The sequence below is a fragment of the Podarcis vaucheri genome (assembly GCF_965113315.1).
Source record: "Podarcis vaucheri genome assembly, chromosome: 4".
NCBI classification, from domain to species: domain Eukaryota; kingdom Metazoa; phylum Chordata; class Lepidosauria; order Squamata; family Lacertidae; genus Podarcis; species Podarcis vaucheri.
Window position 1 is genome coordinate 30,400,027 of NC_138762.1, and position 20,609 is coordinate 30,420,635.

At 42.0% G+C, this 20,609-nt stretch overlaps 1 protein-coding gene across 2 annotated transcripts in view; it reads left to right on the forward strand.

Moving 5' to 3' along the window:
- The first annotated feature begins 3,257 nt into the window (after positions 1-3,257).
- NBEA (neurobeachin) overlaps positions 3,258-20,609 on the forward strand; it is a 353,050-nt gene continuing 335,698 nt past the window's right edge. Inside the window, exon 1 of one of the 2 annotated variants that reach the window (XM_082221535.1) lies at positions 3,258-4,957. In XM_082221535.1, coding sequence (XP_082077661.1) covers positions 4,595-4,957 — 363 coding nt within the window. In that variant the 5' untranslated portion in view covers positions 3,258-4,594. The remainder of the gene's footprint in view (positions 4,958-20,609) is intronic. The other variant, XM_082221536.1, reaches the window with a different exon arrangement.

A 20,609-nucleotide genomic window follows, 5' to 3' on the forward strand; every position in this document is an offset into this window, starting at 1 on the left:
GTCAAGTGTCCCTTATTTGAAGGGACAGTCCCTTATTCCAGCGCCATGTCCCGCTGCTGTCCCTTATTGATGGATGTCCCTTAAATTTCAAAGGAACCAGCTCCTCTCCCTCCCTCCTTGCAGGCCAGGGAGGAGGGAGGCTCCAACTGTGTTGCTTGGCTGTGTTGCTCACCCAATAAGAAGTCTAAGAACGACTGGGGGTGGAGCTTGCATGCCTTGTGTGTGGCTAGTTAATGCAAGCTGAGGGGGTTTTTAAATGCTGGATGCCATTTTGTTGCACGTGCTGCTGCAAACTTTGCAGTGCAAAGCCAGGCCAGGGAGCCATCTTAAGTTGAGGCTGAATAGGCCTTGTGGTCCATGTGATTCAGATTCTATTCAGTTGAACCTCTGGCTTCAAAGTTGGTTGGACATTGTTCTCGAAGCTACCAGCATGAGTTTGTCCAGACTGCAGGAGGACAGGAAGACTGGAGTGCCTGGAACAGGTGAGGCTGCAGGTCCCTTATTTTGGCTGCTGGTCCCTTATTTTCAAATCTGTAAGTTGACAGCTATGGGAGTGCGCTGTTGCACTTGGGTTTGGCTTGCAGGCTTCCCCTGAGCATCTGGTTGGCCAACGTGAGAAAGGGAGTCTAGACTAAGGTTACCAGATTTTTTTCAATGAATCTGGGGACATCATTTCAACTTCAGTAGGAATGATATGATTTTATCAGGGGACTGATTTGTAAATCCGGGGACTGTCCATGGGAAACGGGGAAATGTGGTAACTTTATTATAGACCATTATAGACCTTTAGCAGGCCCTTCTGGTGTTTTTTTACTGGTTTAATTCTATCTGTTATTTATTCCTTAGTAATAGTAAGATTAGCAAAGCAAACCTACCCAAACATTACTAGCTTACACTTTTCCATTGCTTTGTTTGCTACATCTCAGAAGGGTAGTACAGAGCTGGAAAATAATCAGAATTCTGGAACATCTTCACTATGAAGTATGATGGCAACATTTTGTGCCCATAGATACATCAAAGAGAAACTTTCCCCAACCCTTTTTATGCAGGCAAGGATTTTCAATATTGGAAAAGGATGACCTCTCAGTCTCTGTCCTACAGGTAAGTTGCAGCCATATGAATCCAAATGTTTACAATACATAGGCTGTCAATTTGGAAATGAGTTCTGTACTGGAAGCACATTTAGTAGGAAGCAAGTTCCAATAAACTCAGTGTTAACCAATTTAGCATAGTTTTCTGAGTTAACAGGTATAGAATAGTGTGCATGCCACTTAGCATGACTTATCGTGGAGAAAAGAGTGGTACTTTTTATCACCTTTGGTGGACGTGCCCGAAGATTAAGGCTTTCTGGGAAATGATATATAATGAAATGAAAAAGGTACTTAAATGTACTTTCCCCAAGAAACCAGAAGCCTTTCTCTTGGGTATTGTCGGCCAATTGGTGTCAAAGAAAGACAGGATTTTTTTTATGTATGCTACTACAGCAGCAAGAATTCTCATCGCAAAGTATTGGAAGATACAGAATCTACCCACTCTGGAAGAATGGCAGACGAAAGTGATAGATTATATGGGACTGGCTGAAATGACTGGCAGAATCCGAGACCAAGGGAAAGAGACGGTGGAAGAAGATTGGAAGAAATTCAAAATTTATCTTAAGAAATACTGTAAAATTAATGAGTTCTAAAATGTTGAGGTTAGAGAAAGAAGGGGGTTACAGCTGTAAAAGATTAAGTAAAAGAAAAGAACAAGGGAAAATTAGATAAAATCAAGGGGGGGATTTGCTGAAATAAATTTGGGAATTGGGATGCAGAAAGGGGAGGTAAGGGGAAGTCGGCGAAGTAAGGTTTAAGAAAAAAGGATTTGAAATTATACATGTTTGTTTTTGTGTTTGTATGTTTGTATGGTGTATTGTGTATTGTTTGTGTTTATAAAATTGTGGAAAATCAATAAAAATTTATTTAAAAAAAATATCGTGGAGAAAAGAGATTGAAAAAATGTGAACAAGTCATTATTCAGGTTTGTTGTATGTGTCTGGAAATCTGCCTTTACCCTGCCTCTTTGGACTTATTTGCAGGCTTAGCAGAATCAATGTCAACGAAGCTCTGGGCAGCTCATTTGCAGGCTGAGCAGCAGAATGTTCATTCTTGAAGCAAGAACTAATAGGAACTTATACAGAAAATGGAGGTGTGGTTATTCTTGACACATTATGAATTTGACATGCTGCTGTGTCGAAGGAGCCCCTAAGATGGTAAGTAAAAGCTGCTGATGGTCTGGCCACTAGCCTAGAATGTCTGGGCACATTTCTGATTTTTTTTATTTACAACCTTCTCATTTCCTTCACAGTCCTGCTTCTCCTTTGCTGATATGCCTCAAAAGTAGGTAATTCCAAAGTACGTAATTATCCAAGAGCTTTCCTAAAGCCCTTTAGGTTAAATGAATTGACTCCATTTATATGGCTATAGTGGAGGGGGCGGGGGTACATTACCACCAAGGCTAATTTATTTCAAGGCTATTCAGTGTTGTTCAGATGCCTTTTGTCAACCACTAGCCATTCTTTATTCATTTATTTAATGTTTGATATTTTATTATGCTTTTATATGTGTTGGAAGCCACCCAGAATAACTGAGGCAACCCAACCAGATGAGCAGGGTATAATTATATTAATAATTAATCTGTAAAGCTAAAGCCGCCCCCCCCCCCAACATTAACCTTTTATTGAAGGTAAGGTGACCCAATCGTGTAGTAGTTGCATCTTTTTTCTTTACCTCTACAGGATTTGTTGCAGACATAAAAATAATACCCTTTATGATTTGCGTATGAGTTTGTATGCAATAAATGTGCACCTAAAAAAACCATCCCTCAGTGCGCACCCTATTGAAATGGGCTGCACATGCCTATGCTGTCCCTGCACAATGTAACACCTGGAAATAGATGCAAATTGTGTTTTGATAGATTTGGGGTGGACTTTAGACTATAACCCACAAATATCTGTGTTTTTATGACCCAGAAATGAAGGGGGTAACATTTGGCCCTCTGGATGTTACTGAACCGTAACTCTCATCAGCCTCAGCATGACCAATGGCCAGGGCTGATGGGAGTTGTAGTTCAGCAACATCCAGAGTACCCAATGTTTCCCACACTTGCAGCACGAGCAAGCAGTAGTTTGTTTTGTTTTGTTTTTTTTGTTTTTTTTTTAATGCTGGAGCCAGCAGAGCCGGATGACAACACTACCATACAACCATACAGTATTGAGAATCCACCAGGATCCATGCCTCAGTTGCATATGGCAGTGCCACAATGGATGCGTGACTTTTACGCGGCTGTCTACAAGAGCAAATTGATTTGTGGGGGAATCCTATGCTTAAAAAATGTAGAATAATGGCTCGGACCTTGGCGGCACCATGGATTGGGAGGACCCTGGTTTTGGAGGGAAGCTGTGCCAGCCAAAACCCACGACGATGTTTTACAGTACAGTGCTCACAGACAGGGATGCGAGCCGTCATTCGATAGTAGGTTTGGGAAGCCTCTACGTAAAACCAAACGCATCCTTCTCCACATACGCTTTTTTTCCCCCGCGGCTGCAGCAGAAGCCCGCGCTTTTTGGCAGGCGGCTGGATTCCCAGAGGCAGCAGGCGCCGGCGCGCGCGGTGTGCGGAGAGGCGCGAACGACACCTGCCATCCACCCGGCCCGCGGTCCTTGCCAGGGACCCGCCGCGGACTCCTGTGGGCATCCTTGTGCCCGCGGGTCTCGTCGCCTTTTGCTGTGTCCATTCATTGCGGGGAGAAGAAGACTAGGACGGGGTGTCTGTGGCGGGCGGAGGAACCCAAAAAAACAAAACAAAACCCCGCGCGCTGTGTAACCAAATCCCCTCACAGTCGCAACGACAGCCCCGGTCTTGCCGCTGCCGCCGCCCACTCCTTCTCCTCCCAAGACCCAGAAGGTGGACGGCCGCGACTGAGAGAAGCCTGGGCCAAGCTCCGCGCCTCCTCTCCCGGCGTCTCCCGGGCGAGAGTGAGCGAAGGAGGAGCGGGGCGAGCGAGCAGGGGCTGCTGCTGCTGCTGCTGCTGAGGGAGCTCGGCCACTCCCCCCACGGGCTCCGCAGCGCAGGCGCCCTGGCGGCTACCGCAGGCAGGGGGCGGCAACATGGCGGAGTGAGCGGCGGCGGCGGCGGCGGCGTTTTCCGGCTCCACAACAACAGCGGGGGCTGCGGGGCGAGCTTCCCGCTCTCCTCCGCGCTGTCCCCCCCCCTCCAGCCAACCGCCGCCGCCCCGAAGCCTCTCCCGGCGGCCCACAGCGCGCAAGCCCCCGGTCTCGGCCGCTTTTGTGGCTCCGTGAGGGGAGAAGCGGCGGAGGAGCGGCTTCGGCTAACGGGGCAGCGGCGCCCATAATAATCCCTCATTATAGAGGCGGGCGCTGGAGCGGCTCCTGGGACGGCCCTTCGGCGGCGGCGGCGGCGGCTCCGGTCCGCTCCCTGCGGCCCCGCCGGGCGCTGCTGCTGCTGCTGTTGCTGCGGTTGTGCCGCTGCGGTGGATGCGCAGCTTCTCGGCCAGGGCGGCGGCGGCGGCAGGTAGTGTTGGCAGCGGCCGGGGCTAGATGGCGAGCGAGAAGCCGGGGTCGGGGCCGGAGCCGCAGCCGGCGGGGCTCATCCCTGTCGGGGCCAGCAGCAGCGGCGGAGGAGTTGGAGGCGCCGCGGCAGCAGCAGTAGCAGCAGCACCGCCACCAGCACCGACGACGACGACGACGGGAGGAGGAGGTGGTGGTGGTGGTGGCTCGGCGGCGGCGGCCGTGATGGGGGAGCTGCGGGCGTCGGGCTCCGGGTCCGTGGTGCTTCCCGCCGGCATGATCAACCCGTCCGTGCCCATCCGCAACATCCGCATGAAATTCGCTGTCTTGATCGGACTCATCCAAGTCGGCGAGGTCAGCAACCGGGACATCGTGGAGACCGTGCTGAACCTGGTAAGGGGTGCGGGGGTCCCTGCCGCAGCTCCTGTGTAGGAAGAGCTCTGAGGACGGGGCTGCCTCTCTTCTCTCGCCCCCCCCCCCCAAAAAAAGAGAGAAAGCGGATCCCTCAGGCACCCCTCCCCCCACAACATGCAGGATCCTAACTACTCTGGTGTCCTCTAAGTGCTCCTTCGTGCTCTGCCCCACTCCCTCCCCCTCCTTTTTTTTTTGGTCCAGGTGCCTGTTCTTTTCCTGATCTGCCTTCCCTCTCCATCCTCTTCCCCAACATGGAAACTGAAGGGAGGGGCTTTCTTCATGAGCTACTTTGTCATTTAATCTGGGAGGTCTCCCTTTATCTTTTGCTGGTCCTTGGAGAGCTAGCTCCCTTTAGCCATATGCTTCTACTCAGCCCTCCTTAACAAGCTCCTGCCCACTTTCCTACTCATGGCATCCCTGGTGCCTCCTCCTGACAGGTTTCTCATATCCACCTAGTGACACTTCCCAAGGCCTGAGGCAGATAAATCCCACACCTCCGGAAGTAATACCTTTTCTTTACTGTTAATTAGTGATGACTTCCAACACAGATCTTTTTTTTGGGGGGGGGGGCATAGCAACGGAGACTTCCTTCCTCCTGCCAGTTTTTGTACCAAGCTTCCTTCAGATTTCATTTCCACCTTGTGCTTATGACCTGTACTCACTCTCTGTCCAACTCCTGGCCCTTTTTAGTTTACTTTCTTGTTTTGCTGTTGAGTAGGAGAGTGTATGGAATACTGCTCTGTCACATAGGCCCATACAGTTCTAACCCGTGCTTCTTCAAATGCTTGATCTGAAAAAGTGGATTTAATTGTATTAATTATTCTCAACTTTAGATGCTCTTAGATAGTCTTGTGACTTCAGTCTGTTGCCAAGCAGAGGGATTTGATAGTACATCTATTTTTAATTGTGTAAGATTAAAGAATAGCCCCAGATGGCGTCTTTCCTCTGTTGCTGAAATGTGTGAATGATTTAACCCTATTACCTTGCAGCCCATTGGGTTTGACATGTTGAAGAGAGGTTTTGTCTCTTACAATCTGTTGATTGGGTGAGCCTCTACTACTTTGTTACACCAGGTAGCTTCATTGTCACCTTTATTGTTTGAAATAGCTTTCTTGCCTGCTGTCTGTCTAAATGGTGCTGATCTTCACACACAAACACACACACCACCCCTGTGCTGCTCCCAATACATGGAAAAAAAAAACATTTCATGTTAGTTAAATTAGCTCATAGTCACTTTGTAGTGCAGGCATTAATTGCAGAGTTGTATGGCAAGGTTTTAGCTCTACCTATGTTAGAGGTTTAGAAATCTACACGAGAGAGCGAGGAAACTGGGTAAAGAAATGAATCACTTTAATTATGAGAGATTTGACGCCTCTCCTGAATGCAAGATTTGCTGCAGCAAACCTCATGGAACAGTTGAATGGAAACATCCTGTTCTGGATATAAAATGAGGAGGAGAGCTGCTACATGGCAGATACCTTAAAATGCTTTTGTAACAAAGTTTTAACCATCCTATTCTAACCTGTAAGCAAAAGCAGGACCTGTGATATAGTTACATTGGTCACTTTGAAGTAATATGCCATTTTTTTGTCTAATAAATATTTACCACTGGCCAGCCTAACAGAATGGTAGAACTGCTGCAAATGTTTAGAGATTGGCTGTTACAACATTTGAGCAATAAATGCACAAGAGTTAAAGCTCTGTTCGAGACATGAGGGGGCTAAGTAAATAATGATAAACATGAATGGTTCCTCAGAATTCATATCCATTTCTCAGCTTTCAAAGCTATCCTTTTTAATAAAGCACCTGTTTTTTAAGTTGCTGTAACTTGGTATTTTCAAAGTAATTGTTAATTTATTTCAACGTAGCAATGGAATAAGGTAATACAGAAAAATAGTTCATTGAGCAGTTTCAAGGAGATCTTGCTCTGAAGGTGCTTAATCCTTTTCTTTTGTTGTTTTCATCCTTTGTTTTGGCAATTAAACCTCTGAGAACCTGTTGATGTGTCAAGAAATGCTTTATAAGTTTATAACCCAGTTACTAGTTTTTTGGGGAGAGTGTCTTCTGTCACTGCTTATAAATATGTAGAAATCAGAGGATGCATTTCAAGTAAAGGGGAAAGTTCAGAAGTTGTTTTGATAGCACTGCATTTTATACTAGAATTACTTCCTGCAAATGTCAAGATGGGACAGGAAAGAAAATTGAGACAACATTGTGTAGTTTCCCTTTTGGTACAGTCAATACCTGTGAAGAACACAGCTTCAGGTGTGATATAAAGAATCATAAACTCTTTGCAAGGAAATACATTCTGGTTTGAAAACTAGAAAAAAATTATAATGGTCTATTTCCAGCAGCAGCAAAAGGTTATTGCTGGTGTGTTATTAATTCAGTTTTCATGGAGTTAACATAAAATTAATTTCTTTTATATTTACTTAGAGGAAGCAGGCAAGATAGGCAGAAGCTTGAGAATGGGAAAGACTGGTGGTCAGGCTAAGTGGGTTCTCTGTAGCTGTAATGTGAATGACTGAATCATTATCTTATGTGACTGCTTTCTGAGTGATTAAAAGATACTCCTGTGTGTTTGTTTGTCTGACAATTGCATATTCAGTTATTTTATTGGTTGCATAGTGGTAATTCTGAAGTAATCTGTCTGAAGTGTTATTGCTGGAATTGATAATGGACTTCCAAAAAAATTGTATCACATTAATACCTGATAAATAGTTCTCACAATTCATTTTGTGTGAAAAAATGACTACCTAATTATGTGCTGGAAACAATGTAATGGAATTTGAGAGCAATGTTTATGAACTGTCTGATTGTAATGACAGAGGATCTGAAAGTTAAAAGACTCAAATTAACACCTGCATACCAAACACTTCCAAGTTTCACTGAAGTCAGTACAAGTGTGCTTACAGTAATACCCTAAACTGTAGCTGCCATATGAGTTTAAAGCTGCCCCCAAAGCTTTAGATTTGTATTGCATTGCATTTTCTGCTAAGTACCTGAACTATATTTGAGGATTTATGTAAAAAATGCTTCTTTTTTGTGATGGTGAAGAGCGGAAAAGAGTGCAGTAGTAGAGATTAATATTTAAATATGAAAATGTGTCCTGCATTGTTTAACATTAAACCTAGGCATGTGTGTATATATATATGTGTGTGTGTGTGTGTGTGTGTGTGTGTATATATATATATATATATATATATATATATATATATTTACATAATAACATTTTTGTTATTTTGTGTTCCGTTATACTTTAAGTTACTAAATTATGAATACAGTGGTACCTCTAGTTACAAACTTAACTCGTTCCGGAGGTCTGTTCTTAACCTGAAACTGTTCTTACCTAGAGGTGTGCTTTCGCTAATGGGGCCTCTTGCTCCTGCTGCGCTGCCAGCACACGATTTCGGTTCTCATTCTGGGGCAAAGTTCTCAACTCAAGGTAACTCTTCCAGGTTAGCGGAGTTGGTAACCTGAAGCATTTGTAACCTGAGGTGTTTGTAACTCGAGGTACCACTATACTGTACTTCTATTGTAAATTAGTGGTTTTTCTGCAAAGGGTTTGATACTGTCCCACTCACTGCTTCCTTTAATGTAGGAAAACCATTTAAATGTGTGTGCACTTGATGGTGCTATATGTGTATTGGGCCATTTAAAGTAGGCATTTCTTCCTGTTACTAATGAAAATAGTACAGTACTCACATTTAAAAGCGTGAATAAGCAATTAGATATTTGTGTAGAATTATGTAAGTGAGGTTCTTGCACTAAAGAAGTGCTGTGCTCATAGGTTTCTACAGGATTGGGTAATGTTTGCAGAATTTGGTTAGATTTTGGTCAACTGCAGAACATCACAGATCAAGCTTCATCATCCCATTACCAAGAAACCTCCAGTGTTAATGTTTGTGCATGCATAGCTGATTTAAATAATGCTGTCCACACCCACAGCAACATCAGACCTATGTTATCTGTGGAAATCACTTAGGAAAAGTAAATTCTTAATTTTTGATCAAATATTGAACTTTATTCTTTTTATTTCATGAGGTTGATACTTGTTTGCCAAAATACTGATTTGGCATTATTGATTTATTGTTTACATTTTTAATCGTATTATATTATATTGCATTGATTCATTTAAAAGAATTTATAAAGGGTTTTAATGGAAAATCCTTGAGTGGCGTACAGAGAACAATATAAAACAATTACTGCATTGATTTTCAAATAAAATCAGAAAATTCTGATACAGATATACATAACTTGTTTACTTGTCAGGATAGGCTTGCTGAAACAAAAGTTGTAGCAGGCATCTAAAACAGCTGGTTTCTGTTCTGTTGTAATGCTTCTTTGGAAAAGTTTCTTTCAAGGGAGGTGTTTAAATAACAACAGGACTTATCCTTTTTCTCTGCCCATGTCATGCCCAGGTTTGAAGGAAATGGGACAGAAACTTCTAATTGTTACTGTAAACTTTTGGTGATGTTCAGCTTTAAAGCAAAGGTTTATTGTGAACCCAACAACTGGCTTCAAAATCAGAACACTCAGTGGTCTCCAGGTTGAAGTGAATATTATTGCCTTGGCTTATGGTTATATCAATTAAAGGTAAAGGGGAGGGATCAGATTTCCATGGGCCTAAGAATGTTAAGGTGAAATTCCAATCTGAGTGTGAAGAAAATATAGAAGTTAGTTCAACCATTGACCTTCAGAACTAACAACCAAAATGATAAACAGCTGTCTAAGTAGGACTGATATTACCTACTCACATGAATCCAGTCTCATGTGAAAAACAGAGATACGCTAAATCTAGAAAAAGGTTACATCATAGTTGGAATCCTAGAACAGTGGTTTATGTTTAGTTGCAACTAACTAGAGTTGCACCAAATGACCAAGTTCCTCTTTCTTACTCTCTCCATGCTGTTACACTAATATTCGGTGAAAGCAGCACGCTCCACCCTTCCTGCAAGAAGCTAGAATAGCTACTAGAAAAACATGTCCACGTGTATCTTCCAGATCTCAAAACCTTTCCATCACTTCCTGGAAGAAGATTCATGTGAGAAGGGTAAACAGCAAGCGTGAGAGAGGTTTACAGATAAGTGAAGTAGTAGCAGAAGGGACACCTACATAGCAGATAATTATTTTGGGAGGGGAACTTTGATAAATGTTATTTATCCCTTCTTCCAAGTGCTCAGCATGGTGAGAGACTTCCTCCCTTAAGTTCTCTGTGCATTGAACATGCCAACATGTTTGGAACCTAGATATCTGAAAGACCAGCTCTTCATGAAACTGATCACACAATTCAGCAGGAAAGTCCTGCCACATGTCCCACCACCCTGAGTTGCAGAGGGTGATGAAGTACCAGTGAATAGGTTATGGAATGCACTGTCCCATGAGACCCAGCAAACAACTTCCCTGTATGCAATCATGCAACAGTTTTATTTGAATATACCTTTTCTGGTACTGTGTCTGGCTGTTGATGTTTTTGTTGCTGCTATTTCGTTTTTAAATAGTTGATTGTGAACCTCTCGATGGACCCTATTTAGGATAGAACTGAAGGTGTGCATCCCATAATAAGCTGGGTTCACTCCCCAGTGATACAGGGTCCTGCATCCAAAATGAATATGGGCTGCAAGCAGTTCCATGTTGTCTCATAGAGGAGACTACTTGGAGGTGTGCGTGTCTAATTAGGGGTGTCTCAAAGCTTATTGTAGGGTGCCCATCTTAGTTCCGTCTTAATTTCCCTTTATGTTGGCCATTATTGCCATGGGGATACAATGCTTGATGGTGTCTTGTGCAGGTCACTTTGTTAGAACTTAGAGATAAGGCCTTGGCAACCACAGGGGTCTCCTGAAGAATCCACATGGACTACGACTACAAATACTGTAGCACACCAAGAAAATCATTTTTGATAATATAGATAATTTATTGTTTTTTTCCAGCACGGATAGGACTCTTTTTTCAGAGTAACAAATGATTTCATATTATTTGCACCTTGTTTTCTAGTTTGATCAAAGAAAGTTGCTGCTCTTTGCCCCAAAAGATTCAGAATACTTCACATCATATAAACTTCTAAACAATCAAAACTTACACGTATTCTTAGTAGTATGTTTTAAAAATATGACCTTTTAATTTAATAAATATAAATCTGAGTATTCAGTGACTTCAGTTTTGTACTATATATTAACATTTCATTTTTTAAGTACCTCTTCCACAAACAGCCGCTTTCTATGCTGTATTTGACCGAGAACTGAACTATAGAGCATGAATAAGAAGTGACAAAGCCTGTATAACTTACTGAGGACGTATGAACAAGACATGAATTCCATTTGACAGTCTCTTCAAAAGTAGCTTGAAATGTTCAGTTTCTTCTAAAAATGAAACCAAAGTAGTTTTCAAAACTGACAATTCATAGTAAAGATAGATTAAGATGTGTTTAAAAGTCAACAAAACATATTTGAGGCAATATAGAAAATATGTTCACAATGGAAAAAGCTTGTTAATGCACTTGTAAGGAGCAAGAAGACTTATACACATCAGCATGTGCAATTAAATGTCCTGTTTTAAAAATACAGTGGTGCCCCGCAAGACGAAATTAATTCGTTCCGCAAGTTTTGTCGTCTAGCGAATTTTTCCGTCTTGCGAATCACAAAATCCCATAGGAATGCATTGAAAATCAATTAATGCGTTCCTATGGTCAAAAAAAGTCCAAACAAAGCCAAATTTGGTACAACAACAGTTTATTAACTGCTCTTTAAAGTCACACATACAGTAAAAAATGATTTTGGGATGGTTTGTGATCCATTGGTAGTAAATTACTTCTGTGTAACGGATTAGTTTCTACTGGATAGCATTTCACATGTTTATACTTCACAGTTATGAAGTAACATATCCTGTTAAGTAACAGGCTACAACTTTATTTAAATAGGAGAGTGGTGAAACAAGCAACATTAGGACAGAGAGTGTTTGAAATTTCAAATTAGGTTTTTCATGGATTTTCTTGGATATGATGGAGTTTATAAATTTGGAGACTAAAGATCATCTGTATAGTCTCCCTTCCAAAAAAGTTAAGAACTGCTTAAATTGTCTAATTATTATTATTATTTTAATAATATTTAGTAGGGGAGCTTGTGTAGTATAATTAGAATGTTGGGCTAGAACTGGGAATATCTAGTTAAAATCTTCACCTAGCCATGAAGCACACTGAGGAACAAAGTATACCACCTTGAGCTCTTAGGACAGGGAAGTGGAACCTCATGTCTATAGGTCAGTCCTGACCTGCCAGTAGGTCCAATTTGGCCTGTGAGGCCATTTCCCCCAAACCATCAACAGATATCACCCATAATGCAACCAAATGATTGGAGTTAAATGCTGCATTTGCTTTGTATGCCTATTCCCAGTATGGAACTGGCGCATGCAGCCAAAGCAACATGATTTAACCCCTTACTCATCAGCTGATGAGCCAGGGTTTTAAAATAGAAATGACAGGTGATTTACAAGCGGGCAGCCCTATATAATAATTATGCCAGATAGTGAACAGATGGTTTAAGGGTTATGCTGGAAAACTATATTGTCAACAGCTGGCTTGTAAACAATGCATTTGCAGCTTGCTCCTCTGGTAATGAGTGCAACACATCTTACTTCCAAGTAAGTGTGCATTGAATTGCAGCATTAATTTTTAAGCAGCCAGAAATTGTAGTGTGTGTGTGTTGTTTTAAGTGTGATGTGTTTTAATTCCAGGGAGCCTTATATGATAGAAATGGGAACCTGTCTAAGAGTTCATGAATAAAAAAAAGTTAATTCTCTTATCTTTGATGCAGTGTGCATTAACCTGGAAGCAGATAAACACTCCTTATTTCTTGAAGTTAGAATCATAGAACTGTAAAGTTGGAAGAGGAAACCCAAGGGTCATCTAGTCCAAACCTCTGCAATGCAGGAAGCACAGCTAAAGAAATCCTAACAGACGGCCATCCAACCTCTATTAAAAAACCTCCAAAGAAGGTGAATCAATCACCTGTAGTAGTCCATTCTACTGTTGGAACAGCTCTTACCATCAGAAAGTTCTTCCTAATGTTTAGTCGGAATCTCCTTTCTTGTAAATTGCATCTATTTTTCTTGTAATTTGAATCTATTAGTTTGGGATCCTGAGTTATTTTTTCTTATATATACTATGCAGGCATTTATTACTCCATTCTTCAACACAAAGTTTTGTAATGTCTTCCACTACAAAGTATAGAACAGTAAGTTAAAGTTCAAAACAATGTTTTTAAGTAAAAGGTTGCAAATGCCAAGTTGGAATGCAATTTCCTTCAGCAGGCATATCATCAAAGGCTTTTATTGAAACATTTTCCCATAGGCCCTTAGATTAGTGCTATTTGCTTTATAATTACTGGTGTTTGTTATGAAACTAACACATAAAAATATATTGGTAGATAACAGGGTTTAGTTGAGAGAAATTTGGAGCCTATTAGTACTTTGACAAAAGCCCACAGCTGGAAAATCAGAGGGAAAAAAGGTGTCTAAAGCAGTGTTTCCCAACCCGTGTTCCGCGGCACACTAGTGTGCCGTGGAACGTTGCCTTGTGTTCCGTGGGAGGGAGGCGGGCGAGTCGGGCGGTGAGAGGCGGGGCAGCGGCGGCGAGCACACGCGGGGCGGCGAGCGAGCGAGCTCCCACATCCCATCGCCGCTCGCTACTGGGCCTGCACTTCCGGGCCTGCCCCAGGAGGTGGGGTTGCGGGCATCACGCCCTTCCCCACGTGAGCGGGGAATCCCATCCGCCCCCACGTGAGCGGGGAATCCCATCTCAGCCCCCGCGAGAGCTGGGGAATCCCATCCGGCCACGCCTCCTGGCCAGCCAATCGGCTGGCTGGAGGGGGCGTGGCTTGCCCTATTTAGGGCCGGAGCGGAGGGGGCTCGCCCTCACTTCTCCGGCTAGCCCCATCGCCGCTCGCTACTGGGCCTGCGCATGCTCGGCGAGCACACGCGGGGCGGCGAGCGAGCGAATCCCATCCGCCCCCACATGAGCAGGGAATCCCATCTCAGCCCCCGCGAGAGCAGGGGAATCCCATCCGGCCACGCCTCCTGGCCAGCCAATCAGCTGGCTGGAGGGGGCGTGGCTTGCCCTATTTAGGGCCGGAGCGGGTGTGCCGCGAGATTTTTTTCATGAAACAAGTGTGCCTTTGCCCAAAAAAGGTTGGGAAACACTGGTCTAAAGCATGTCTCACATCTGCCTGTCTTTGTTAAATTTATACAGGAGAATAACTGTTTTCATTTATTTACAGTGTCCTAATGACTCTCTTGGCCTTGACACTTGAACAAAATACATAGTCAGATATTATATAATTATGTTAGAAGCAGATATCCTTGATTAAATGATATATTTATAGTTGTTTTAATATATGTGAAGATCATTAATATTTTCTGTTAGGCCTTATTCGTCTAATTGCATCTGTGCTGCTGGTTTCTCCTCTGATTTTGACTTCTTCATTGTAGTTGTATTGTTTTGATTTAAGTTTAAATATTGTCTCAAATGTTTGTACATTGTTAACAGCACTGAGTAGATTTTATAAAGGCATTTTACCCTTGGGCTTCCTAGAAATGCTAAAAGTCATTCCTCAAATCTATCTCTCTCCCTTTTCAGGATAACTCCCCAACCTTTAACATACATGTACTCTACATTTTATCCATCCATTCACAAGCCAGTGCACACATCCCTCTCATGGTGCTACCTGTTCTTCAGAGACACCCTACCGTCCTTCCAATCTCCTCTATTTATATAGAAACATATACACAGAGGCAGAGCTCCCTCACCTATCTCTCTTAAAGGTAAAGGTAAAGGTACCCCTGCCCGAACGGGCCAGTCTTGACAGACTGTGGGGTTTGTGCGCCCATCTCACATTTATTGGCCGGGGGCCAGCGCTGTCCGGGGACACTTCCGGGTCACGTGGCCAGCGTGACATCGCTGCTCTGGCGAGCCAGAGCCGCACACGGAACGCCGTTTACCTTCCCGCTGGTAAGCGGTACCTATTTATCTACTTGCACCCGGAGGTGCTTTCGAACTGCTAGGTGGGCAGGCGCTGAGACCGAACAGCGGGAGCGCACCCCGCCGCGGGGATTCGAACCGCCGACCTTTCGATCGGCAAGCCCTAGGCGTTGAGGCTTTAGCCCACAGCGCCACCCGCGTCCCATCTCTCTTACTTCCAAGCAATCCAAAGACCTGTGTCCAGCTGGAAGGGAGGTGTGTGTGTGTGTGTGTGTGTGTGTGTGTGTGCAGTTTTGGTCTAGCAAGGAACATGAGAACATGGAGGAGCAGTGCAGGCAGACAATTTAAATCCTTTTTTTGAGGGGAGGGAGAGAAATAGCTTGTTGGGCACTAGAGGTTGTTAATATGGTTTCACATCTCCAGGTGTTCAATCTGTGCTGAATTTTGTTCCTGCTGTGTTTTTGGTTTAATGTGCTGAGTTTTGTTTTAATGGTCTTTTTATACTCAGTTTTTATTGCATGTGTTTTAATTTTAAAACCTTGAGGATGTTTTTAGGACTGAAAGGCTGGGTTCATAGGAACATGGGGGGCTGCCTTATACATAAGACAATTGCTCTAAGTCAGTATTGTTCATACTGAGTGACAGCAGCTCTCCAGAATTTCAGAGTTCTTGCCCATTGTTGAGAAGCTGGAACCTAGGACCTTCTGCATGCTAATCAGATGCTCTAATCCTAATCTACAGCATTTGTCTTAAAATGTATAAATGTTTTAAATACAGTAAATAAAAATGTAAGATGTTTGTGAAGCATTGCAGAACAGGGTTGCTGTTCAAACAAAAACATTAAAGCTCCATTGGCAAGGGCAGACCTTACAAAACATTGTATTGTTTCTAGCATGTTTTTTAAAATCCAAACTTGTAGGCAGATAAATTCTTGAATGAATATAGTTTTGCTATATCAGTTGGCACTCTTAATATTCTAACAGATGGGCATGAATGTTTCATCCAGAGAACTATGCCATCAGATAGAGTGAGGGCATGATCTCCAACTAAAAACTAAAACAGCTGTCTGACCAAACCTTCTGTTTATATAGTTAAAGAATTGTGCCATGGTTAATCCATCTTTGAGCTGGATTAAATTCTGAAATAAATAAAAAAATCTAAAATAATATTTGTGATTTTTAACAATGCACTTAGTACATTTTTTGTAAAAGCCAGTGGGAAAGGTTTCATTGATTTTAAGGGCTCCAGATGAGACCCCATTTCTTTAGTCTTTCCCACTGTGGTCATAGAACTATCCTGTTGTTGCAGGAGGAGGAAATAAAGTGAACCATCTGGAGAAGATTTTATCTGTGGCATATTTTGGGTAGAGCTGTAGGACAGTAGAGGAAAGGAGTGCTGGAGGAAGAAGTATGAGAGAAACACTTCAAGGAAGCAAGAATAGAAAATAAAAACTGCTTTTTTTGTTTTTCAGTGTGCAAAATGAAAATAGAAATTTAAGTGAAATAATAGAGAAGGAGAAGGGGAATTTATAATATGTTCTTTGGCATGTTGGCTACCATTGATTTTAAGCATAAACAAAAATACTGTATGGTAGTTGTTACTTTAAATTGTAAAAAGTTTGGCCACAACCCTGCTGAAACTTACCGTTTTGTCAAGTGTTTCTTAGGTTAAGAAAATAAAAACCTTTCCTTTGCTTACTACAACATTTATGGATTCAAGTTGGAACCTCTGTTTTATCCTTTTTCTTGAAGTGCCACAACTTGCAGCTACATATCTAACACTGGATAGGTATTGTAATTTTAAATGTATTTTCATTATTTCATAGAGAAAAATTACAAGATTTCAGAACGTGACCATAAGATGCAAAATACATTCATAAATATAGAACTTAAAGAGATTAGTAATAATTATTATGATACAAAACAGTAAAGAAAAAAATATTAATGACTGGATTGGGTGCAGAGATTGTTAAATTGCTATTACTTGACTGATTTTGGCATATAGAAATATGGGACATAGAAGTGAATATGTAAGAGGCAAGGTCTTCAAAGGTAGAAAAAAGAGACATGCAGTTGTACATTGACATGAAATCTGTTATTGCAGCAATTTCCCAATAGATTTATATCTAGTGCGCTCCATACTACTACTACTACTACTACTACTACTACTACTACTACTAATAATAATTTATTATTTATACCCCACCCATCTGGCTGAGTTTCCCCAGCCACTCTGGGCGGCTTCCAATCAAGTGTTAAAAACAATACAGCATTAAATATTAAAAACTTCCCTAAACAGGGCTGCCTTCAGATGTCTTTTAAAGAGAAGATAGCTGCTTATTTCTTTCACATCTGAAGGGAGGGCGTTCCACAGGGCGGGCGCCACTACCGAGAAGGCCCTCTGTCTGGTTCCCTGTAACCTCACCTCGCAATGAGGGAACCTCCAGAAGGCCCTCGGCACTGGATCTCAGTGTCCAGGCTGAACGATGAGGGTGGAGACGCTCCATAGTTTAAACCATACTAGATCTGAGAAGTTTCCCTTAAAGTCATATTCTGCTATATGAATTTATCTGCTTGATTCCAGTCTTTAAAAAAAGTTAGTCTTACAGCAGGATAATATACAGTGGTACCTCGGGTTAAGTACTTAATTTGTTCCGGAGGTCAGTACTTAACCTGAAACTGTTCTTAACCTGAAGCACCATTTTAGCTAATGGGGCCTCCTGCTGCTGCTGCACCGCTGGAGCACGATTATTGTGCTCATTCTGAAGCAAAGTTCTTAACCTGAAGCACTATTTCTGGGTTAGTGGAGTCTGCAACCTGAAGCATATGTAACCTGAAGCATATATAACCCGAGGTACCACTGTAGTTTGGTAAAAACTGTTGGAATATAGCTGAGGCATTAATACATTTCAGTTTCACAGCTCTCCACAGTACAAATGGTTTGGGATAAGAGTACTTGGATTTTCACATATAAATCTGCTTGTCTCATATATTAGGTCAGGCTATTTGTCTGTCTAGCCTAGTACTGTCTGTTCAGACTGGTAACAGCTCTCTATGTTCTTAGGTAACGGTTTTCCCCATCACTTGATACCTACTACTTTTAACTGGAGATACCAGTATCACTGCATTTAAAAACTTATTGAATTAATTGGATATTTCATACAAATAAATGAGAAGGATAAAATATTTTTCCTGAATAAAATAGCATTTTTATATGTGCTCAGTCTGTACATACTTGGCAATAAGTTCCATTGAACTCTATGCAATTTTGTTCTGAGTAAATTTCATACACAATATGCTTCATATTCTTAAAGTAGCAAAACAAATTTAGGCTAGGTGCAAAAATATTTTTTACATATTTCAGTTATTCTCAAAAGCATTTTCTTCCTGGGGAAAAACTGTTTTCATTGTTGCTTCAAAATTCAGGCAAAGCTTACATCTGTAGGCTGGATTGTGTTGCTGAAGAACTCTAAATTGGAATTCTTGAGTCCATTTTTATGTTTAGAACTCTAGAGTAGTGGTTCTCAAACCTTTTCTGCCATGGACTATTTGAAAATTGCTGGGGATCTCAGTGGAACACTTAATGATTTCTCTGCCTGTTGTAGCAATGGCAATGTGCTGTGCTAGATGCTGTATGAATTTTAATTATATTTTTCTGCATTTAATTCATATATCTTGTATTTTTTGTATTACCGTTTGAATTCCATATTCCAGCTGTAATACAATAAAATAAACATAAGAAATAAGCAATAAAAATGCAATAAAAACAAAATTATGAGATGCCTATGAGTAACTAGCCCACAAACAGGATGTGCATGCAATAGCATTCTTCTGTTCATAATCTACAGTAGCTGGTATTCAGAGGCATACTGCCTGTGATTTTATTTATTTAATAATATTTCTAACCTACTCATAATAATGAATCTCAGAATGCTGGAGGTAATGGAGCCATTATGACTAGTAGCCGTTAATATCCTCTATGAATTTATCCTTCATGAATTTGTCTAATCTCCTTCTGAAGCTATCCAAATCTTTTGATAGCAAGTATTAGCCAAGTATGCTGTGTAATTTTTTTTTCATTTGTCTGTCCTGAATCTTGCAACATTCAGTTTCCTTGGATGTTTCATTAGATGATCATTGGTTCTAATAGTACGAGGAGAGAAAAACTTCCCTCAGTCTCTCCAGCTCCTTTACAGTATGCATAATATAACACAGCTTTATCATATCTCCCCTCACCCACTTTTCATTGTAAACTAAAAAGCTCTAAATGTTGCCAAATTTCCTTCCAGCCCTTTTGGACATTTTTTTCTAGCTCCTCAATATCCTTATTAGAAACCAACAGGTGAGTGTGTACAGTACATGATTTTTTCAATCGATTAAAATTTTTCAGTTTTTAATAACCTACCTCTCCCACTAGTAAAGTTTTCCATAGTTTTGCAGTAGAGTAGTGGTGATCCCAACTAGAAATAATATGGTTCAGTTTTTTCAAACTTTCTTGCAGCTTTGCTAGTTATGATTTTTTGTGTACTAGACATTCTACTATAATCTGAATAACATGTGCTATAATTTACAGTTTACTTATGTGTTGCAAGCTTCCAGAGAACTTGCACTTAACCTTCATTGGCTGCAGAAAGGAATAAACTGTAAAAAAGTGGAGAAACGATTTACCATTATAGGATGTTTGAAGAAGCAGTAATCATCAATTCTAACTCTTTGTTCACATGTAATACTAAATTATGGTTTAGCTCTACCTGCATGAGCTAGAATAATACCCCATTCCCAGCTTACCAGAGGTGGTTTTTGCAGCATGACATGGCAGGCAGGGCAGAATCAGTTGGGTTCAAGATCCTTTGGTATAGCTTGGAACATTTGTGTGGCGACGACAGAGACTGCTTGGGGAGCTGGGAGCCAATAAGTTTCATCATGGGGCTCCCAGGCATTGGGACTCTGGAGGTGGACTGGAGTAAAGACTCCTGATGTCTGGTCCACCCTGGAGCATAAAAGGCAGGCTCATCCAGCCTCCCTATGTCAGTCTAGTGCTTATTCTATATTGTTGTGTTTTCATACTATTTGAATGCTGGAATCGAGTGCATAGCTATGGACAGCAGCCAGTCACTGGAATTAGGGCTGGGGGTGAATTTCACCCATAAGAGGGTGATTGTGGGGTTTTGCCTACCACCTCATAGCAAGTGTCACGATTTTTCTATGACATCTAAGATATTGGGATTAAACTTTAGTATGGAGGAGCAGGGTAAGGGCACACTGCTTTATTCAAGCAGGGATAGCCATAAGGGATCTTGGAGAGCAGTGCTTTCTCCCCAGAAGCCCAGTTGGGGGCTGATGGGTCCATGATGCCCTCTACCAGTGATGAGGTCTCCTGGAGGCCGGTTGATGCCATGGGGGACTTCAACAGTGGTCAACCCCAACTGTTGAATGACAGCTCATCTACCATCAGGTGGTTTGGTTGATCGTGTGGATACATACCAAATTCCTATGCTAAACCTGTTGCCATGTAATCAGTAAAGTTGTGTGACCTAATTTAATCCAACACCAGTTTGTGTTAGTCCTTATTTACTGCCTGCTCCCCTATTCCGCTGGCACTTGGACTTGTTGTTGTTTAGTTGTGTCCGACTCTTCGTGACCCCATGGACCAGAGCACGAC